Below are 19,527 nucleotides of genomic sequence, written 5' to 3' on the forward strand. Positions count from 1 at the left end.
TCATTTTATGTAATTTTGAGGTTCTTTTCTATCATTTTCTAATCAATTAAGGGTCAAAACTAACTTTTATTGATGGTAGCAACTATATTATATTGTTTTCAAAATTTAAAAAATAACATTAAATTAAAAATGAGTTTTGAAATTTAAAAGCTCCTAAACCTATAATTTAGAAGCTGCTTTGATCTTTTACACTACATTTTTTGTGAAATTACTTTCTAACCCTCAACAAAATTAAAAACAAAATGCAATTGTTAAAATCTAAACTAAAATTGTTAGATCCGTCATGCAATAACAAATCTATTTTTTTATATTAACAATTTCAGTTTAGTAATTAATAACTTTAATTTAAGTATTAACAGCACATTAGATCACAAATTCAGTTGAGTCATGCAATAACAACTATAATTCCTATATTAACATTTTTACCTTCGTTTATATCAACTATAGTTTATATTTTAATAACTATATTTTCTATTATTTTTTAGAGGATTTAAAATGTAACCGTATAAAAAAATTATGACAGATACACTTTTGGACTTTAGAATAATTATCTCCTTTCGAAATACTATTTTATAATTTTTCTTTTTTCAAATAAATTTATTTATCATTTTCAAAATATTAAAGGATGCTTGGGAGTTGGCGCATGAATTTGTTGAGATGTGAGGTGGTCGGATGTTCAAAGTCCATGGCATTTCAGTCCTAACAACCTTTATTAGCAGGTGGCAAGTAGGCCAGAGCTCATTTACATTCCAAAATTTATGTTACCTTTAATTTAATCTTTTAATTTTATATAATATTTTATTTTAATTTGTTAACTTTATTAAATATTTTTTAATCCTTAATTTTATCATTTTTAGTTTTATCCTAACAAATTTTTATATTAAATTTTAAAATAATGATAAAATATTTTCAAATATTGACATATTAAATTTAATTTTTTTAAACTAACAATGATTGACATAAAAAATTATTTGAAACTAATGATGTGATGGTTAAAGACTCAAAAAATATTTTATAAAATTAAAAAATTAAATTAAAATTTTACATAAAGTTAAAAGATTAAAAATATATTCTAAATTTAAAATTATCCATACAAATAAAAAAATTATGGAAGAATTACTTTAAGGTCTTATTCAAGATATTTAATTATTTAAAGGTTTATTGACAATAAGATAATTAATTATCTTAAGTGAAACTTGTGCGTAATTCTCCCAAAAATTATTATAAAACTTAAATTAAAAAATATAATAATATCATAGTATAAATAGGAAGAATGAGAATAAAATCCTAAAAAAAATTAATAACAGTTAAATCTTGAATAATTTTTTTAAAAATAAATTATAAATAATAATTTATATAATTTCAAACAGTAATGCCAATTATAAACTAAGAGTTACATTTATAATTTACATGCCTTATTTACAATTTTTTTGAAAAACAAAAGCTTAGATAAGTTAGTTTTTAGAGGCTTATTAAAATCAGGATATACCTCTAAACTCAAATAACGCTTACAAAAAAGGTACCTACATATTGACCATCAATAAAATTCTCATATAAAGAATTATTCACAATTTAAACTCTTAAATTTTCAATTATTTAAATTGATACATGTTACTAATTTCTTAAAAAAATTTATCTGAGGCCTAACTATTATTAATTCTATTTCTCAAGACTTTACTATCATTTTCTCCATTTATAAAAAAATGTCATTTTCTCCTAAAAATGTTGTTTTATTTTCGAAGCAATCACTTGTCCCACCATCCATCGCGCCAGTATTTTTTCTGTTTTAAGTTTTAATTAATTTATATATTTAAAGAAATTAGTTAATTCTACTAATTCTGTATAAAATTAAAAATTGTGAATTAAAATGCTCTTATAATTAATTCTTAATTCTTTAAATTTAATGATACTATCATTTGATAAAGAGCAATTTAGAAAAAATATGTCATAAATGTTTCTTAAAAGTTATTGTTTTATTTATAAAAGAAAAAATAAAAATAAAATTCTTTTAAATTATGTAAATGATATTTTAGTCCTTTAAAATGTCATAATATTCTTGAAGTTCTCAGGAACTTTTCTGCCATTAAAAAACTAATATAAATGATTAAATTATCTTTAATTTAAATGTGTGAATTGCTATTAAATTTTTACAATTTTAAGAAGAAAAGTTATGAATCTTAAAACAAAACTTATGAATCGCAATTAATATTTGTAACACTTGAAAAATATCATAATTTCAAATGTGAATTTGAGAATTGCTGTTAAATTCTTGCAATTTTAAGAATAAAACTTTGACAATTGGTATTTGAATTCCAGGCAATTTAATCATTTACATTAATTCCTTAATGATAGAAAAGTTTCTAAGAATTTAAAAAAAATTATAAAATTTTGAGAAATTAAAATATCATTTACATAATTTAAAGAGATTTTATTGTCATTTTTCTTTTAATTTTTATACTAGGCAGGGTTGGAGTTTCCATTAGACTTTTATAGTTTCTTATTTTATCTTCTCCGTAATTCATATTTGTTGGTTTGGGGTCCATGAAGCTGATTTCTTAAAGCACATTTTTCACAAAGGAAAAGGCAGGCATTTGGCATGTTTATTTATGAAAAAAAGAATCCATAAAAGCATATTGTAAGATGTGAATCCTATTATCTAATTGACAATCTCTAAACATGGAAGCAAGCCCAATGACAATCCTGTATCTGGGTCAAAACTAAAGCATAGATCCAATAATTGTCAATGATCTCTTTAATAAATATTTGAACTATGTTAATCTGACTAAACCCAGCCCATGATCTCTTCTTTGCTCCTTTGCTTCTGCCTTGTGGGCATTTTTCTTCCTTCACATTTTTCACATTTGATTTTTCTTCAGCTTTCCTGGATTCAATCTATGTTCAATTGAATGAGTCTCATTATTTTTAAGACTTTTGACCTTTCGTCCTACATTCCATTTCATGTTCAATCAAATGTTTCTTACCACAAATTAAATTTAATCAATTTTTAGAAATTCTCTTTCAATGTAAAATGAGTTGTTGTTAAAATAAAAATATTATTTATTTATTTTTTGAATAGGACTTATTGTTAGTCATTATCTGTGATTAATTTCTTTAAAAGAGGTTGGATATAATTCTCCCTTAAATTTAAATCTAAGAAATGTAACAGGATTAAATATTTGATGACACACTTTTAAATACATACAATTATTCTACCATTACTTTATTTATATCAATGTCTTGTAACCAATACTTATTTATAATTCAAGATCTAGATGGTTTCCTGCAAAAAGAGAAACAAGACTCAGCTCTACATGAAATAAGGATCCTCCTCCAAGCAAATGGTAAGGGTTTAGATGACTTTGTATCTCACTCAAGACGTGTTTCACATCTTTATTTTGATGTTGGCAATCAAATATCTTACAAGAATTTAATAGTGACAGAGATACACTACAAGAAGAAGCTAACAAATTAATCATTTCATTGAACAATGAGTCCAAGATTATCTTTGATTCAATGCTAACTTCAATCTCATAATTAACAAGAGGCTTATCTAATTAAACTCAATTAGACTCAAATAGATATTAAAAAATCTAAATTAAAAAGATAAAAAATCGTAAAAATTGCAATTTCTCACTCCTCCATCATATAAATATGAATCCTTTCAGATAATAGGACCCACATATTTTCTCTTCCAAATTTTCTCCAAATACGCATTGTTTATATAATGATATTAATAATGTTTATAACAATGGTTATTGTTTGAGAAAAAAAAAATTCAAGATATATCAGTTGTACCCATGTGATGCGTTGGTAAAGATATCTTAGACTTACTTGGTGATTAAGTTAACCGAACACACAATTAAACCAGAAAAAAAAAAAACAAAAAACCTCCCCAGTGCCTCTAGTCCTTCCAACATAGCCAAACACTCAACCATGAATGCTGAGTCAGCTTTCACCACTCTCCCCAATCCCCCCACAAATTAGCCCTCCTCATCCCTACCAACCAATCCAACTGCTGCCCTCTTATTGCTATGACAGTAAGATCCATCCATCAATATGAACTTTAACAGCATTGGTTACAGGTCTCAACCATTTCAAATTCCTTCTCAACAAATCAGTAGACTCACCCCCTTCTTTCTCTCCAAACATCTCCAATACTCAGTATGCTCAAAAATAATATCACACCTAGCCTTCCAAATACTCCAACAAATAGAGCTAAACCATAATCCTCAAGCCCATTACAATGGCATATCCACCACTCCCGCCACTTATCCCATCTGCTCATCCCAAATACATCAAACTTCAAAGCCCAAGGGGAGTCAAACCAACATGAGCGAGCCCACTGACATAAGAATAAAGCATGCTCAACAGATTCCACCTCAGTTTTACAAATGACACAAAGAGGAGAATTAGTACACTAACGTTTGAATAACGCCTCCCTTGTAGCTAAAGCTCCATTCACAGCTCTCCATATGAAGTGAACCACCTTGGGAGGCACCTTAATCTTCCAAATTCCACTCCACAATTGCTTTGGAATCACATAAGAACCAGAAAAGTCGACCAGCAGCTTCCAAACCTGCAACTTTGTAGCCCAATTTCACAAAATACCCTCCAATTTTTACTCTACAACCAAATTCCGCACTTAAATTATTTTTTAAGCTTTTATCCAACCTCTAAATGTTACTGACTTATACACTACTTTATTTTATTCCTCTCTCAAGAGCCCGCCGTTGAATCTTGTTTGATTTTTAATCTCAATTTTTGGCTATGCTATTGCTATGCGCATTAGTCATAGTAATATTTACGAACCAGTCATGCATGTAATGCTCAGAAATTCATATTAATTACTTATTGAAAATGAAATTCATTCACTGATCGTGGAATAAAGGGAAACAAGGCTTGAAAAAGGAAAGAAGCTTCTGCCTAGAACCACCAGCAGTGCTCATCATAAACAAAAACCGTGTATGAATAAGCACTAGGACCACTTTTTGTGTCCAATGTAACCTTCGAATTTCTAAGATTACTGCGCTCGTTTTTAGACTCTGAATATTTACACGGTACTCTGTTGCATCGTTTGCGATGTTTCAGGGGGAACCTTTTCCATCCACCAACGCAAGATAAGAGCGAAGCCGATGAGTGGAACGCAACGTTTTGCTGCGATTCGGAGAAGCTAATTCAGACGATGACCAATGGATGCCGGAACTTCTGACTCTAATCGCGGCACCTCTCCGGACAACCGTATCAAGCTCAATGTCGGCGGGAAGATCTTCGAGACGACGATCTACACCATTCGTTCCGGTGGTCCCGATTCCCTTCTCACCGCTCTCTCCTTCCGTGACACTGGGGATACCGAACCCGTCTTCATTGACCGCGACCCTGAAATCTTCTCCGCCCTCCTCTCTCTCCTCCGCACCAACCAGCTCCCCTCTACCGCGCGTCGTTTCTCCAAGCAAGAACTCGCCGATGAAGCCCTTTACTACGGTATTGAAGCCAGGCTCAGGTCGTCCATGGCGCCGCCGCCGCTTGATGGGATCGACGCCTCCATTACCGCAACAATTTGTCCGGCGTCCGAAGGCTTGTCTTCCACGTTCACTGCCGCCGAGGTCGATGGATCCATTTGGGTCGCCCACGGTGGTCAGATGACTTGCTATGACTGGAATCTCAGCTACTCATGTACCGTTCGGACTCATCTAGACAAAATTGATTCGATTTGCCGAGTCTGGCCCGAGATTGCAGCTATAGGGTCGAAATCCAACGCGGGACTGCACTTCTACGATTTCTCCGATGGGCACAAAGTTGGGACGGTTCAGTGGACTGATCCTTCTGATCCTCGTATCTTCAAGGCCCGAGTCAATACAATAGCTGGCTCAGAGAGTTCGATTTTTGCTGCGTTTGATTGCCCGCACAGAGAGAATTGTATCCTTGAAGTAGATAAAACTAAGCTTCAGATCGTGTCTCAGCTCGCTAGGCAATCTGGTAATCAAGCCAAGCATACGGCTCCTGAGAAGCTGACGTGGGTACCGAAGACCGGCGTGCTCGTCGGAAGTGCAGTCACGAGCGGGGCATTTGGGTACTCTGGCTACATCAGATTGTGGGACCCACGGTCCGGCGAGGTTGTGTGGGAGACGAATGAGCCAGGTGCGGGTAGAAGTAGTAGGTTCGGCGACTCGTTTGCGTGCCTGGGCGTCGATGTGGAAGGCTTGGCTTTGTTCAAGCTCTGTTCTCAATCTGGGGATTTGGCAATGGCGGACATGCGACATTTAGGGGAGGATCCGTGGATTTATTTGCAAGAAAAGAACCCAAGCTTGGTGAACACCGGTGGAGTGACCAGCAGTGCGATTCATTGTTACAGGAGGCAAGTGTTTGTCGGGAGAGAGGGTGATTTAGAGGTTTGGTCCAGACTCGAAGGGATGAGAAATGGTGCTCAAATAGCAGGTGGGGATGCTGAGGGTTTGTATAGAAGAAATTTCGTGGATAAAATAGAGAATTCAGAGAGAGGGATTATCAAGCAGATCGAAGGTGGTGGTAATAGGTTGTTTATTAGCAGAGAAGATGTCGAAGGTATTGAAGTGTGGGAGAGTTCTCCATCTTCTGGCGCGATCTCAGCTGTGTAATCATGGACTGGTCATGAGTATGAGAATTTAGTATCAAGCAGGCTTTCTTCATTGTAGCGTGGTCAGCCTAATGTACAACAGATCTTTTTGCATCTGCCAAAAACTTTTCTTCCCTTGAAACTGCAATCTCAGGTAGGCCTCCAAATTCTATCAGCATGTTACCTATGATTTTGTACGTGTAAAATAATTTGTAACAAACAAAACTTTTTTATGAAACCCGAAGTTGAAGTCCTTTATGGTCTTTTAATTGCTTAAAATACTACTGTATTTAAGCATAATGCAGATGACATCGTCTACTACTCTAGTTTTGCACACCGCCATTTGGAAATTGGAGCATTGAATCGATGTGATAAAATTTAAAACTTGAGTATATCATTGGAAGGGAAGGATGACATGGTTTGTCTTCGTGGTGCTACTCACCAACTGCTCTCTGAAGTATCATTGAATGACCAGAATCTGTCTCTATTAGAACTCTGGTAGTTTAGTGCCTCCATTATAAAAGCTAAGCTTTCTTGTTATGTACAATTCTAGTAACTGGACCTTCTTTCCTCTTCTTTTGAAATTATGTGATAGAAAAACATTGTTGGAAGAACTGAAGAAGTATGATTTGCAGGTGAACATATGCTTGGGATCTTGGCTTAACCAGGATTCAGCTCCTCTAAAGTGCAAGCTGCTCTTAGATAGTTTCGAAGTACAAGTAGGTAATTGTTGGTATAAAAATTAAGGGAGCCGGTTTTCACTCATCTGTAGGTTGACATCGAGTTATTCCTTCTCTGAAAACTTCAACAGTTGATTTCATTATCAATGGCAATCTTTCATGCCCCTTTCAATGGATTGTTTCCTAGATAACCGATGGCTGAAACACTGACAGGCCGTGTGCCATATTTTACCTTACTAGCTCAAAAGTAGTGCTGAAACATGGAGAACTATTAGACAAATGCTGAAATACAATTTTGCTTGCTGGAATGAGATAAACTGTAGGTTATTTTGTGTCTTGCTCGACTTATGTTGAATGTGCATAGTGATTTGAGGTTATATGATGGTTATTATGGTGAATGTGTTATGAGATCTGAGGTCATGTCAACGACTTTTTGTTGTAAAATGTGCGTATATGGGGATGGTACAGCATGTTGTAAAGGACAATGGTCATTCTTATGTAGAAGAGTAAAATGTTCTAAGACTAATACTGAAGAATGCTTTTTTTTTTAATTAAAAGGCAAGCACTAATAACCTGAAATTATAAGCAAGATAGAACCCACAACCTCTCATTCATAGGAGAGTTTGTAGGCTAGTAGGCTACAAGGTCATTGGACTTGTCATTCTATGCCATATCCATTGGAAGGCCAGTAAAGCAGTCCTAAGTTCCTTTCATTGCATTGTCAACTTGTATTGTAGTGCACAGGCAAAGGTCACAATTCAGAAGTATCATTCGTCTGCCTCAAAATTTGCCAGGTTTTCTGTGCATCGAAGGAATTGCAAGATTATCGTAAATCACCCCTCCTTTCTGAAGTGACATTTAACGTGCAGTTCACAAGCAAGATTCTTTCTAGATGCTTTTCCTAGAAAATCATCATTCACATAAGCAGCTATTGGGCTGCCTTAGGAGTTAGGAAGTAGGAAGTCAGGATTTTTCAGCTGCCGAAAGTTTGAAATTCAGAAAGTATCAAATGTAGTTGATCTCCAAATGAGATGTTATGGTTCTAGTAATTATTGGATTTCCTTCTTTTTTGTTTGTTTATTGTTAATTGATTATTTATTTATTCAAATCCAATAATTATTTATTTATGTATTCAAATGAGATGTTATAGTTCTAGTATTTATTTATTTATTTCTAGTATCAAATCCAATAATGTTATTTATTCAATAATTTATTTGGTGCAAAGAATGTATTGTATAAATTCATACATTACATTTCATTTATTTTATCCAAAAAGTATTGTATAATTAAATTAGATTATAATTAAATTAGATTTTGATGTTTAAAATCTTATTGATGCATTTCACGTCTAATTCTTTCCATATTGTCTTCCATTTTGTTTGCGTAATTTGGTGAAAATAAAAAAAAGCACAATGAAGGCCCCCCAACAAAAAAGAAGAGATTAAAAGCACATTTGCTCTTTGGATGGCTGGCTACACCCAAATTTTTTAGAACATTTCCCTCATTAATCTACACCCTCTCAACAATTTTTAGATTAATTATAATAACATTTTAAGTCAGCAAATTCTTGATATAAACCCGCTAACTTTGATTTACATAAAAGAATCTACGCCACTTTAATTATTTTTGGTGAATAACAAGAGAACCTATATCAATTTCTCTTGTACTTCAAATCCCTAATCCTCCATTATCCCCCAATGTGCAGATAATTCTGGCTAGTTCGGTCAATCAGTGCATCTTTCTTTTATCCCGATTACTCCCAGCAAATAAAGTTGAAAATAAAGGCCAGGCTTAAAGGACCACCTGTTTAAGCTTATTTTTATAAAGGTTTGGAATTAAAAAAATGACATTTTTATTGGACTTTCAAACCCAGCCCTCATAGGCCCTAAAAAAAAGGGAACTTGGGCTCGGGTGGTTCTTTTAAGCCTATTTTTATTTTTCCATTAGAATATAAAATATTTTTATTTTTAATTAAATTTAAACTTTAGAATATATGTTTATACTTTAAAATCAAATTTTTATTATTTATTTTTAATTTTTAAACATTATAATTTATATTTTTAAAAAATATACGAAATATTATAATTAAAAATTTTAATTTTTAAAATTTTTTAAAAATAAAATAAAAAAATAATAATAAGAGCTTACGAACTTGACCTTGAGCCCTTTATATAAGAGTCGAGTTTTAAAAAATGAAATATTTTAAAAAAATTGGGTTTAAAGGCTTGAGCCCTTAAGGACTAAGCTCATAAGGGCTCATAAGGGCTGAGCTTACCTGTTTCCCAACTCTACCAGCAAAGTATCGGCTTATGTGGACAGTGAATAGTAATGGTGCTGTTCCATGAAAAGGGGTTATAAAACACTTGTGAGGAGGCAAGAATAAAAAGGATATATCGGTCAATTGGAAAATACTACAGAGAAGCAAGATCCCTATGAAGATTATTTTCTTAGTTTGTAAAATTCTGGAGAAGCATCATCTGCAGGCAGAAAGTAATTGTGCTACGCATGAACAAGAGGAGAAAAAGAATAATATATTTTATGAGATTATAAAAATTAGTGATGTGAAGGAGCAGGATTTCAGAACTTGGCTCTGAAAGAAGGATGAATCTGATTAATTTGGAAATGAAAGAGAAACATAGACGTAGTAACAAGAAGCATCACTGTGGAGGCTAGGAATCTGAAGAAGCATCAAGATAAATTGTTGGATCATGAAGATTAGAAATAAGCTCCAAGTTCCAAGAGAAAGGTGGGAGTCACTTGAGCCAAAAAAAGAGAAGATGTCAAATGAAAGTAATAATGAGAAGTACAAGGCTTGCTTAAAATTATTGTTATTTTATTATTCTAAAAATTAGTATTTTGTAAAATATGTTCTGAAAATAAAAAAATAATAAAAATAAGTGTTTTTTTATTTTTTTATTATTCTCTAGAATAATAATTCCAAAACACGTAAAAAATGTTTTCATTTTTTTATTCTCCAAAACAATATTTTATTTTTTTATTTTTCAAAATACTTTTTAAAAATACATTATCAATTTTTTTATTTTTTTATTTTGAAAAACAAAAATCTATTCTCAAAACATGCTGCTAAACATGCCCATATTCTTTTTGTTGCTGAGGAGATTAAAAAGTGATGGGCAATTATAATTAACGTGCACGCGACATGAAAGAAGAGATATGGGCAATTTTCTTGCCCAAGACACGATTGAAGCGAGTAGCTTGATGAATCTAAAACACTTGGTGGACTTGCACAAGTATTCAACTTTTTCATGTCAAGTACAAAGGGATGGATACGTGTAAGAGTATAGGATTGAAACAAAAGATCGAAACACAAGTAAAATACTATTTGATTTAATTTTTATGATATAAAATTAAATGATTTAGTTTAATTCTTTGTTTGTTTCGGTTTAAACTGAATTAACCTGAATCAAACTCTTTCATATTAAACATTATAGATCCAATGTTTTTTTCCAAACCAATTGGTTTGGTTGATTTTGTGCTTTTAATCTCCCAAAAATGAATCAAATCTTTAAACATTCTAAAAATGCTCCACTGCTCTTGATGTCTGGGATGTTTTTTCAACTTTATAAAAATGTAATTAAATTTACTCCTTCTTTTGAAATTAAAATGTAATTTTAAAAAATAATTTTATCATTAATACTTTTATTTTTAATATTTAAAATTACTTATAATTATAAATATAAATTATTTAAAATTCTTACATCCAAAATATTTTTTTTAAAAAAATCATATTTCAGATCTCACATAAATAATTGGAAAAATGACAATAAAATTTTTTTGAATTATATGAATGATATTTTGATCATTCGAAATGCCATAATTTTACTAAAGTCTTCAAAAAATTTTCTGTTATTAAGGAATTGATATAAATAATCAAATTGTCCTTAATTCAAACATGCGAATTGTTGTTAAAATCTTACTATTTGTAAATCTTAGAATAAAACTTGTGAACAACAATTGATATTTGTAACACTTAAGGAATATTAAAATTTTAAATGTAAATTTACAAATTACTGTTGAATTTTTGTAATTTTAAGAATAAAAGTTGTAAATCTTAGATTAAAACTTATGAATGATAATTGATATTTGAATTAAGAACAATTTGTTCATTTACATTAATTCCTTAATGACAAAAAGTCACTAGAGATTTACGAGAATTATAACATTTTGAAGGACCAAAATTTTATTTATATAATTCAAAAGGATTTTAAAATAAGAAATAACAATAAAATTCCTTTCAATTTTGTAATGACAAATTCAGGCACCTGACTCATAAATCATTTCTCTAATATTTTGTAATGAATAAGAATATATATATATATATATATATAGAAAAAATGATAATAAAATATCTTTAAATTATGTAAATGATTGAAGACCTATGGAAAACAACAAAAAATAATTTTTAAAGCCTGTTTAATTTCTCTTTTTAATTTTTTTTTATTTTGAAAAAAATTGTTTGAATGAGGACTTGTTTGGTTTCGTTCTGTTTTTTTAAAAAACTATTTCACAAGCTAATTTTTAAAATTATTTTTCAAAATCAAACATAATTAAAATTTATATGATTATGTTAATTTAAAAATAATTTCAGAGTTAAAAAAAGATGAATAGTAGTGGTCGCCGGTAATTGATGGATGACCCATGATAGTTATTAAACATAATTAAAGATAATTTAAAATAGCTAAATGTAGTGTACTTTAAAAATAAAAAAGAAAATGAAAGTAATTCTAAGTTGTTTTCATTTTTTTAAAAAAGATAAAAAAAATTTAAAAAATATTAAAATCCAAAATATTTACCCAAACAATTTTTTATATTTTTAAAAAGACATAAAATGTTGGTAAAAAAAAAGACATAAAATGATTTTTAAAACAAAAACCAAACATACTCTAAGTGTTGTGAATTTAAACGTTTTTAAATTCTTTTCTTTTTTATTTTTAAAAATAAAAAATTAAAATATATTAGAATTGTTTTCATTTCATTTTTTTATATTTTTAAAACACATAGTATTTCACTATTGTAAATTATTTTCAGTTATGGCCAAATATTTTCATAAGCCATCATAATTAACTATCAACGACTACCGCTACTTGACATTCTTTAACTCTAAAATTATTTTTAAATTAATATAATCAAATAGTTTTTCATTTTTTTAATGACAATTTTCAAAAATTAGTTCAGATAATAAACCAAATAAGTCCTTATTTTCTCATATACATAATCCTGCATTTGGGAGTATATTCACAATATGTAAATCCCAAGACGCACTTCAATTAAGACATTATTAAAGAGCTTATTATTACAAGAGCTAACACACTGAATTAGCTTGGCAGGAAATCATTGGCATCATATCATGATGAAATCCACTAACTAACTTGCAGGAACAAACAATAGCAAGACCCAGAGCATGTTTGAATACCACATTTGTGAGAAGAAGGATTAATGAATTGGTAGCTCTTGTTGAAAATACTTTTAAAATTTAATCGAAACTGTATGTGTTATTTTTGTTTTGTTATTGCATGTGCATTAGAAGTGTTGATCCTCAAACCATGCAATGACCTTGACTTCTCAATCAAACAGTGAGTCTCGGAATCCTTTATTATAATTTTCTCGGATACATGTACTAAAAAGTACAAAATAAGAAAATTGAGATGAAAAAAAATTAATGAATTATATGGTAAAAACAGACATGATATTGATCTTATTATAAATAAAATTATAAAAATATAAGATGGAATAGGATTCTTTGATTGTTGAAACTTAAAACTGTTCAAGAGTTTGAAGGATTGAGGAGAGGTTTTTGTAGATGCCTTGTTTCCTCTTTTATAGACACAAATGACAGTTCTTTAATCATGTACTTGTAGGTTACAACTCTTCCATTTTCATTGTCATTGATTGCAATTTCATCCTAAACTTCCTCTACTTTGTCTTACATCAGAAATCAAGCTTGAGTGGCTTTTACTATCATTAACTCCCACCTTTTGATTTATGTTTAATGTTCAATGATACTTTAAACATGATTGTTTTTAATAAGAAGATATTGATGAATAAACTTAAAAAAACTCTCTTATTTGTGTAAGCTTTTGGGCCTTTCTGTGCTTAGGCCTAAAATAAAATAGAAAATTGCTTAGAATGATCATTAAAGAATATTATTCACTAATAAGAATTAATAAAAAATTAATTATTATTAAAATGACAACAAAAACTTAATTTTATCAAATGGTGACTTAGTTAATGGTTTTTGTTTGCAAATATGATGTAAACACAAACATGCACCTAATTGCTCCACTTTGTCCCAACCCACATGGGCTACTCCATTATTATTATTTTTTATACAAAGAGGTGCAAAGAGAGTGACCAGGAGTGAATGAGACCCAAGTCCTTCGAATCAAATTACTTTAATACACATGTTTGATAAAATTATGAACATCAATAAAATTAATCAAATATAATTTATAATTTTATTTTATTTTCAAGATATTCTATATTGAGCAACATCAAATCACTCCAACAACAACATTTTTTTAAAGGGGAAAATTATAGCAAAGGACTTGGTGGAAATTATATTTATTAGAGAGAGGATCTTAAAAATTATAATTATTTAGCAAAATCAGATACCAAAATATAAATTGCCAAAAATGGTATTAACCAGACATAATTTTCATTAAATCATAAATGGATTTTTTAAAATCATTTTTAATTGCCAACGTTCAGAAACAAGTTGTCAATAATGTTTAAATCGTTCCTAACATTCCTCTCCAAACCGTGGCCTATAAGGCCTGCATGCAGGAGGAACAACACTAGCCCTTGAGTTTTCAGGCTATTTATTCTCCTTTATCATACTGCTGCTTCATGCATAGAGTCAATACTTTGAGCTAAGCTTGATAGATCAATCCGAACCCTCTCAAAAAAGTTAAAATCAAGCTTGGCTATGTGGGTTATTTTAAAAGGATAGAATACTTCAAGCCTAGCTCGAATTGAGCTCGATCACTAGATTTTTCAACTCTACATGTATACAGAATTGGTAATTTTGGACAAGCCCAAACCTGATTGAAAAAATTTAAGGCCAAATTTGATTATATGTACTTTTTAAAAAGGGTAAAATATGTTAAGCTCAATTTGAATGAGCTCGACTTAAATAAGTTTAGCCTATTCAAATTACTAACTCTATTCATATATGTTTCTAGAGTTTTGTTTTGCAAATTTCTATTGTTTTGTGCCTTGTGTTTGTGCGGGAAGGGCTTATTTAGTTTTTCTTAATCAATTTGGTTTGATTTTTAAGTAATTTGGTTAGGTTATTTGGATCAAGTTTGGGTTTTTTTTTTTGAAATAATCAATATATATATATATATATATATGCACACTTTAACTAATAATTTTAACTATTAATTAGTATTTTTCATTGAAAAAAAATATCTTGAAAACAAAAGAATATTTTCAACAATTATGTAGTGCATTTAACTATTAAAAACTAATATGTTATTAAGACCCTTGATTATAAAGTTAAAAAAATAATCATATATAATTATAGACAACATTAATTAACAAATTGCAATATATTTTTAACTACTAATTTACAGACAACTAAATTTGGTAAAAAGGAAAAACCTTTATACAAATTTATAAAAAAAATATGCAAAACATATATAACGAGCCTTGATTTGGGTTGACTCAAGTTTCAAGAGACAAAAATATTAACCAAACCAAATTAAATCAATTGATTTTACTAAAAGAAAAACCAAGCCATTTCTTATTTGTAATCAATTTTAATTGGTTAAAATCAGCTTGATTTGGTATAACTGGTTTGAATTAATTTTAAACAACCTTAGTTGCAAGAGAATAGATTGGGGAGAAAGTATGTAAGCTTCAACTTTCATGCATTATTTTTTTCCAATAATTACATATTGATTTTATAATAAGGATAATAATAATCAATTACACTTACCTTAATCTTTCATTCTAACCTTAAATTTTTATAATCTTTTATAATAAATGTTATCTATTTTAATACGGGTTATTATAATTAACTAAACTCCTTCCTATGCATTGCATGGGTTAGAATTCAAAAATTTGAAACAAATATAATTAATGCCATTGATAAAGACGCATGTGAAATTACTACATTTTCAAGTGTTTTTCTATTCACCATTTCCCTTCTTGGATATTTGATTTGTTAATATCTTGTCTTTGAAAATATCTAATCTTTAATGATTGCATTATACATGATTGAGTTGTAAAAAAAATGAGGTTTTAATAAAAATGAAATACGGAGATTGGTTAGATAAAGAATATATAATACAGATAAATTTATTCAACTCTAATATAAAACATCTTATTTTTTCCCTTATACAACATTTTGAAAAATTTCTTTATAAACTACATTTGTAGTAATTGACAAAGGCCTAAATTTAAATGCCATTTTTTTGGTTTATATGCTATTTTCTCAAGACTCTAACGATAATACACCATATCTCCATGAAATTATTGATGTCTTGAACAAAGTCATGCTAATTGAGTTCCATCTTTGCCGCAGATAATTCAAGTGCACAATCAAATGTGAAAGAATTAAAAGGAAGAATAGTTACGTTTGGAAGGAAAGAATACAAAGTATTAAAATTTGGGCCCTTTTATAAATGGATGCACGCAATAAGTAGCATATTGTAATTTATTAGGTGTTCAGAAAAAGAGGAGAAAAATAATTCTCATTGCATGATTAAATGTAATTTAATTAATTTGATAATTTACACATGAAATATTCTGTCAACCACATGTAAATACACAACTTTTGAGAGAATTAATCTTGAATGTTTTAGTTTCTCAAGAGGCACTATAATGAGAGACTTTTGATTAGAAAATCAATTACGTATTTAATAGTGAAATATTAGAAAAACGATTTTAATCTTGAATGTTTCAATTTCTCAAGGAGACTTCTTGTTGGAAAATCAATTATGAATTTAATAGTGAAATATTAGAAAAATAATTTTTCAAGTTTCAAAGAGATAATCAATAATTTAAATCTTCAAAATTTAATCCTTCTCAATATTCGAAGTAACAGATTTATTTTTTTGTATCAAATTTTCAAACTGATATTAGGAAAATGGTTTTGCGGAAGATAATTGAATATTTGAATATTTAGTATTTAATTTTTCCCAACATTCAAAGTGCCTGAGATTTAATTCTTACTATTAAACATTAAATATTTTACATAATTTACACACTTGATAATAAATGTTCATTAATGAAGTAATTGAAGAACATGTGGATGGAATATGAAATAATTAACATTAATGATGAGTTAATAAAAATATGTATTTCTTTTTATTTGAATGCAATAAAAATCAATAAAATACTAACCTGAAGGCAGGATGCATGTTAATAATTGTTAATAAAAAAGAACCTAAATTTGTAGACGCAGAAGCTAAAGCAAAATGGTGCACTAAACTACCAGCCCCAGCAACACTTCCAGCACCTCTAAATCATTCTAGAACTAATGCGGTTTCACTTCTTTACATAACAAACATTGAACATTATCAGAATTATCTCAAAAAGCTTGCGCACTATCTTCCTACCCAGGCTCTTGTATAGAATTATTGTGATTCTATACTAAACTAAGGTTCCTTGAACTCTTAAATGCAAGTTGAACCAAGAAAAAAAAAAAACATAAAAACTCTAAAAGAGAGAGAAACGGCAATATGCCATGGAGAAGGTTTTACTGAGAAAAACGTCAAAACCTACCTGAGATCTCATCATCAAGGTATGAGCATTAGGCTTTATAAATGAAGGAAGGATGATATGATCAAATTGTTTTGGAAGTGAAAATTAAAATTAATATAAAATTAAACTCACAGAATATGTGGAATAGGTAGTGTCATCATCATCTTCTTATTCAGCTTGCCATCTCCATCAATATTGAACTGTTAGACACAGTAGGTTGTGTTGATCCCTCCAGTTTTCCCCTAGATTTCACTTTCGGCACTTCCTCATCTTCATACCAGGATGATAAAATTAGATACACCAGCACAACAAATAAAAAAGAGAAGATGGGATTGAAAAATGAAATATTAAAATAAATTAATCAATGAGAAAACAGAATTCACCTTAGATTAAAGTAATCAGACCAATGTGCAGTTGGGATCAAAGTAAAAAGAAATAAAGCTTTATTTTCAACTGAATGTTACCCTCAGGACTTCAGACAAAAAAGGGAGAAAGTATATCTAAATCACAAGCTTGCACAAAAAGTAACACAATCAAATATACCCTTGATGCATCAAACCCACGGGAAGCATCAAATGGACCTAAAAGACTTTGGAATAGGTACTGTCTTCCCGTGGACTTAAATCAAATAGAGCTGATATTTGAATCACTATCAATGAAAGAGAAAATCAAAATTAAACAAATAATACCATGATATTTAGAAATCATCCCTTCAAGATAGTCTCACGATCTATGTGATCCTGAATTAAAATATCATGAACAACAATTAGCAATGGCCAATAATAATAGTATGGTTCTTTCAATTCTTATGTTATTTGCCAGTGATTTCAGTAAGTTAATATTCAAATTCTCCAAAAAAACAAAAAAAAAACAAATCACCCACCATTGTCATCTCTGGTCAAGACAGGCTGCCATATTTATCAAATTAGCAAGTCAAGATTCAAGCTCCATTCCCAGTGTTAAAGCACAGCAACCCCAGGGATGCATAACCTAGGCTTTTAAAGACAACGAAGTACCTCAAAGTTCAAGATGCATCTCACTAAAGCATCTTAACGGTACTCTTACATACAAAATTTGAATTTCAAAATTCCAATGTCTTTTGATAATATAAGGAAAAGCAAATGGCTGATAAAAAATCAGAAAAATCTGCAAGTAAAGAGATTCCAACTAACCTTTCTCTTCCTCCTTCTTATTCTCTGCATTGGCTTTATTCAATTTCCCTCTCCCAGACCTCGGTGCCATTTTCTTCAATATAACAGACTGCAGGAGACCAAAAGGTGACAGTGCTTCAAGTTGCATGAATTTTAGAATGTCATGTGAAGTTTCTAACCTTTTCATCCTCAGGAAGGTTTTCAAGATAATCAGCCAGAGGTTTTGAATACTCTGCCAATGTAGTAATCTTGTTAATATATCTGATATCAATTCCAGAACCCTTGATATCAAGTGCTACTGGAAACAATCTTGTTTCTTCAAGAAGGGCTCTCAAGAGTACCCAATAACTAAGCTCCAAGAAGTCAAAGAACGAATTAAAGAGCAGTCGAGGTAAAAGATATAAAAGTTCTGTTAAGTGACTTGGAAATGAATCTATGAGTTCAAATAACTTACACGCATTGTTTTATGTGGCAGTACTATTGATAATTTGATTGCTTGTAAAAATTAAAAAATATACCATTAAGATTATTCTAATCAATGTATCAAGACTCTCGAATCTCCATATTTTCAAAAAGGGTTTACTTGACCAGTTAGTGAACCAAAAAACATAAACATCTGAATCCCAAAATTCAACATACACAACAGATTAGTCAAAGTACAAGTATCTTACTTCCACGATTGAGTAAAAGAATGGTCGGAAGAGCTCCAGGTTTTGATTTGAAGGAATCCCCTAACTCTGTACACCCTTTATGGTTCTCTTTCAGGCACAAGATGTTCCCATCCATGCTGCCCCCATATTGAGGGATTCCAAAGTTTTCAATTGCGCTATCTTGTGTGCCTTTAATCTTCTCTGGCGACGTCACCGTGAAGCTGTTCTTCTCTCAAGCCGAACAGAAACCTTAGGAGAAAACAAAACGATGACCTCCGAAGTTTCATTTTTTACACTGTAAGGATGACGAGAAGGAGATACGGAGATTTCCAGACTTTTCAAAGAGTTGTCCAGCGAGAGCTGAGGAATCAGATTGGGAGAATCGATGTCTTCGGAAGAGAGGACTCGTTGCTCGGAAGAGGAAAAGACTTGCTGCCTTAGAAAAGTTAAAACCTCCCGTAATGATAAGTTAACAATGAGAGAGAAGAATAAAAAATTTAAAATGTATTAAGATTGACTAAATCAATTTTATGATAATAATTCTAACCAATCAGCAGCACTCTACAGGATTTGTTAATATATATTGATTGATGATTACACTTCCGTCTCCCTAATTTTCCCTTTATAAAATGAGATGAGAAAGTGCCCGTTTAACCATATCAACAATCACAATTCTGCCATCGCTCGCTCTCTACCACAGGCACTTCTTAATCACGTGTGGTGAA

General features: G+C 30.4%; 1 protein-coding gene and 1 long non-coding RNA gene across 7 annotated transcripts; one reads left to right on the forward strand and one right to left on the reverse strand.

The window, feature by feature from the left end:
* The first annotated feature begins 4,888 nt into the window (after positions 1-4,888).
* LOC129309301 (protein ENDOPLASMIC RETICULUM-ARRESTED PEN3) lies at positions 4,889-7,798 on the forward strand. Of its 3 annotated transcripts, none has more exons than XM_054950820.1 (2): positions 4,889-6,746; positions 7,228-7,798. In XM_054950820.1, exon 1 carries the CDS (start codon positions 5,190-5,192, stop codon positions 6,612-6,614), a length of 1,425 nt encoding a protein of 474 aa, XP_054806795.1. In that variant the 5' UTR covers positions 4,889-5,189; the 3' UTR covers positions 6,615-6,746; positions 7,228-7,798. The 3 variants fall into 3 exon arrangements, with proteins under 3 accessions (XP_054806795.1, XP_054806794.1, XP_054806793.1); XM_054950819.1 differs by having other exon boundaries at positions 4,890-7,090; XM_054950818.1 differs by lacking the exon at positions 7,228-7,798 and adding an exon at positions 6,888-6,976 and having other exon boundaries at positions 4,890-6,746.
* Positions 7,799-15,593: 7,795 nt separating this feature from the next.
* On the reverse strand, positions 15,594-19,268 carry LOC129309342 (uncharacterized). 4 transcript variants are annotated; one of them, XR_008592898.1, is made up of 6 exons: positions 18,824-19,268; positions 18,332-18,500; positions 18,174-18,261; positions 17,885-18,059; positions 17,691-17,741; positions 15,594-17,271 (listed from the first exon to the last, which is right to left on the reverse strand). It is a non-coding gene; the product is annotated as an uncharacterized LOC129309342 (long non-coding RNA). The 4 variants fall into 4 exon arrangements; XR_008592899.1 differs by having other exon boundaries at positions 17,885-17,996; positions 18,174-18,500; XR_008592900.1 differs by having other exon boundaries at positions 18,174-18,384; positions 18,824-19,267.
* Positions 19,269-19,527: the final 259 nt, after the last annotated feature.

Source organism: Prosopis cineraria, unplaced genomic scaffold, assembly GCF_029017545.1.
Source record: "Prosopis cineraria cultivar Desert tree isolate PC_DT_omini unplaced genomic scaffold, ASM2901754v1 PC4, whole genome shotgun sequence".
Taxonomy (NCBI): Eukaryota; Viridiplantae; Streptophyta; class Magnoliopsida; order Fabales; family Fabaceae; genus Prosopis; species Prosopis cineraria.

What these genes read in the sequence shown, in the direction of transcription:
- LOC129309301 (XM_054950820.1), top strand. Translation starts at nt 5,190, where the DNA reads ATGGATGCCGGAACTTCTGACTCTAATCGCGGCACCTCTCCGGACAAC.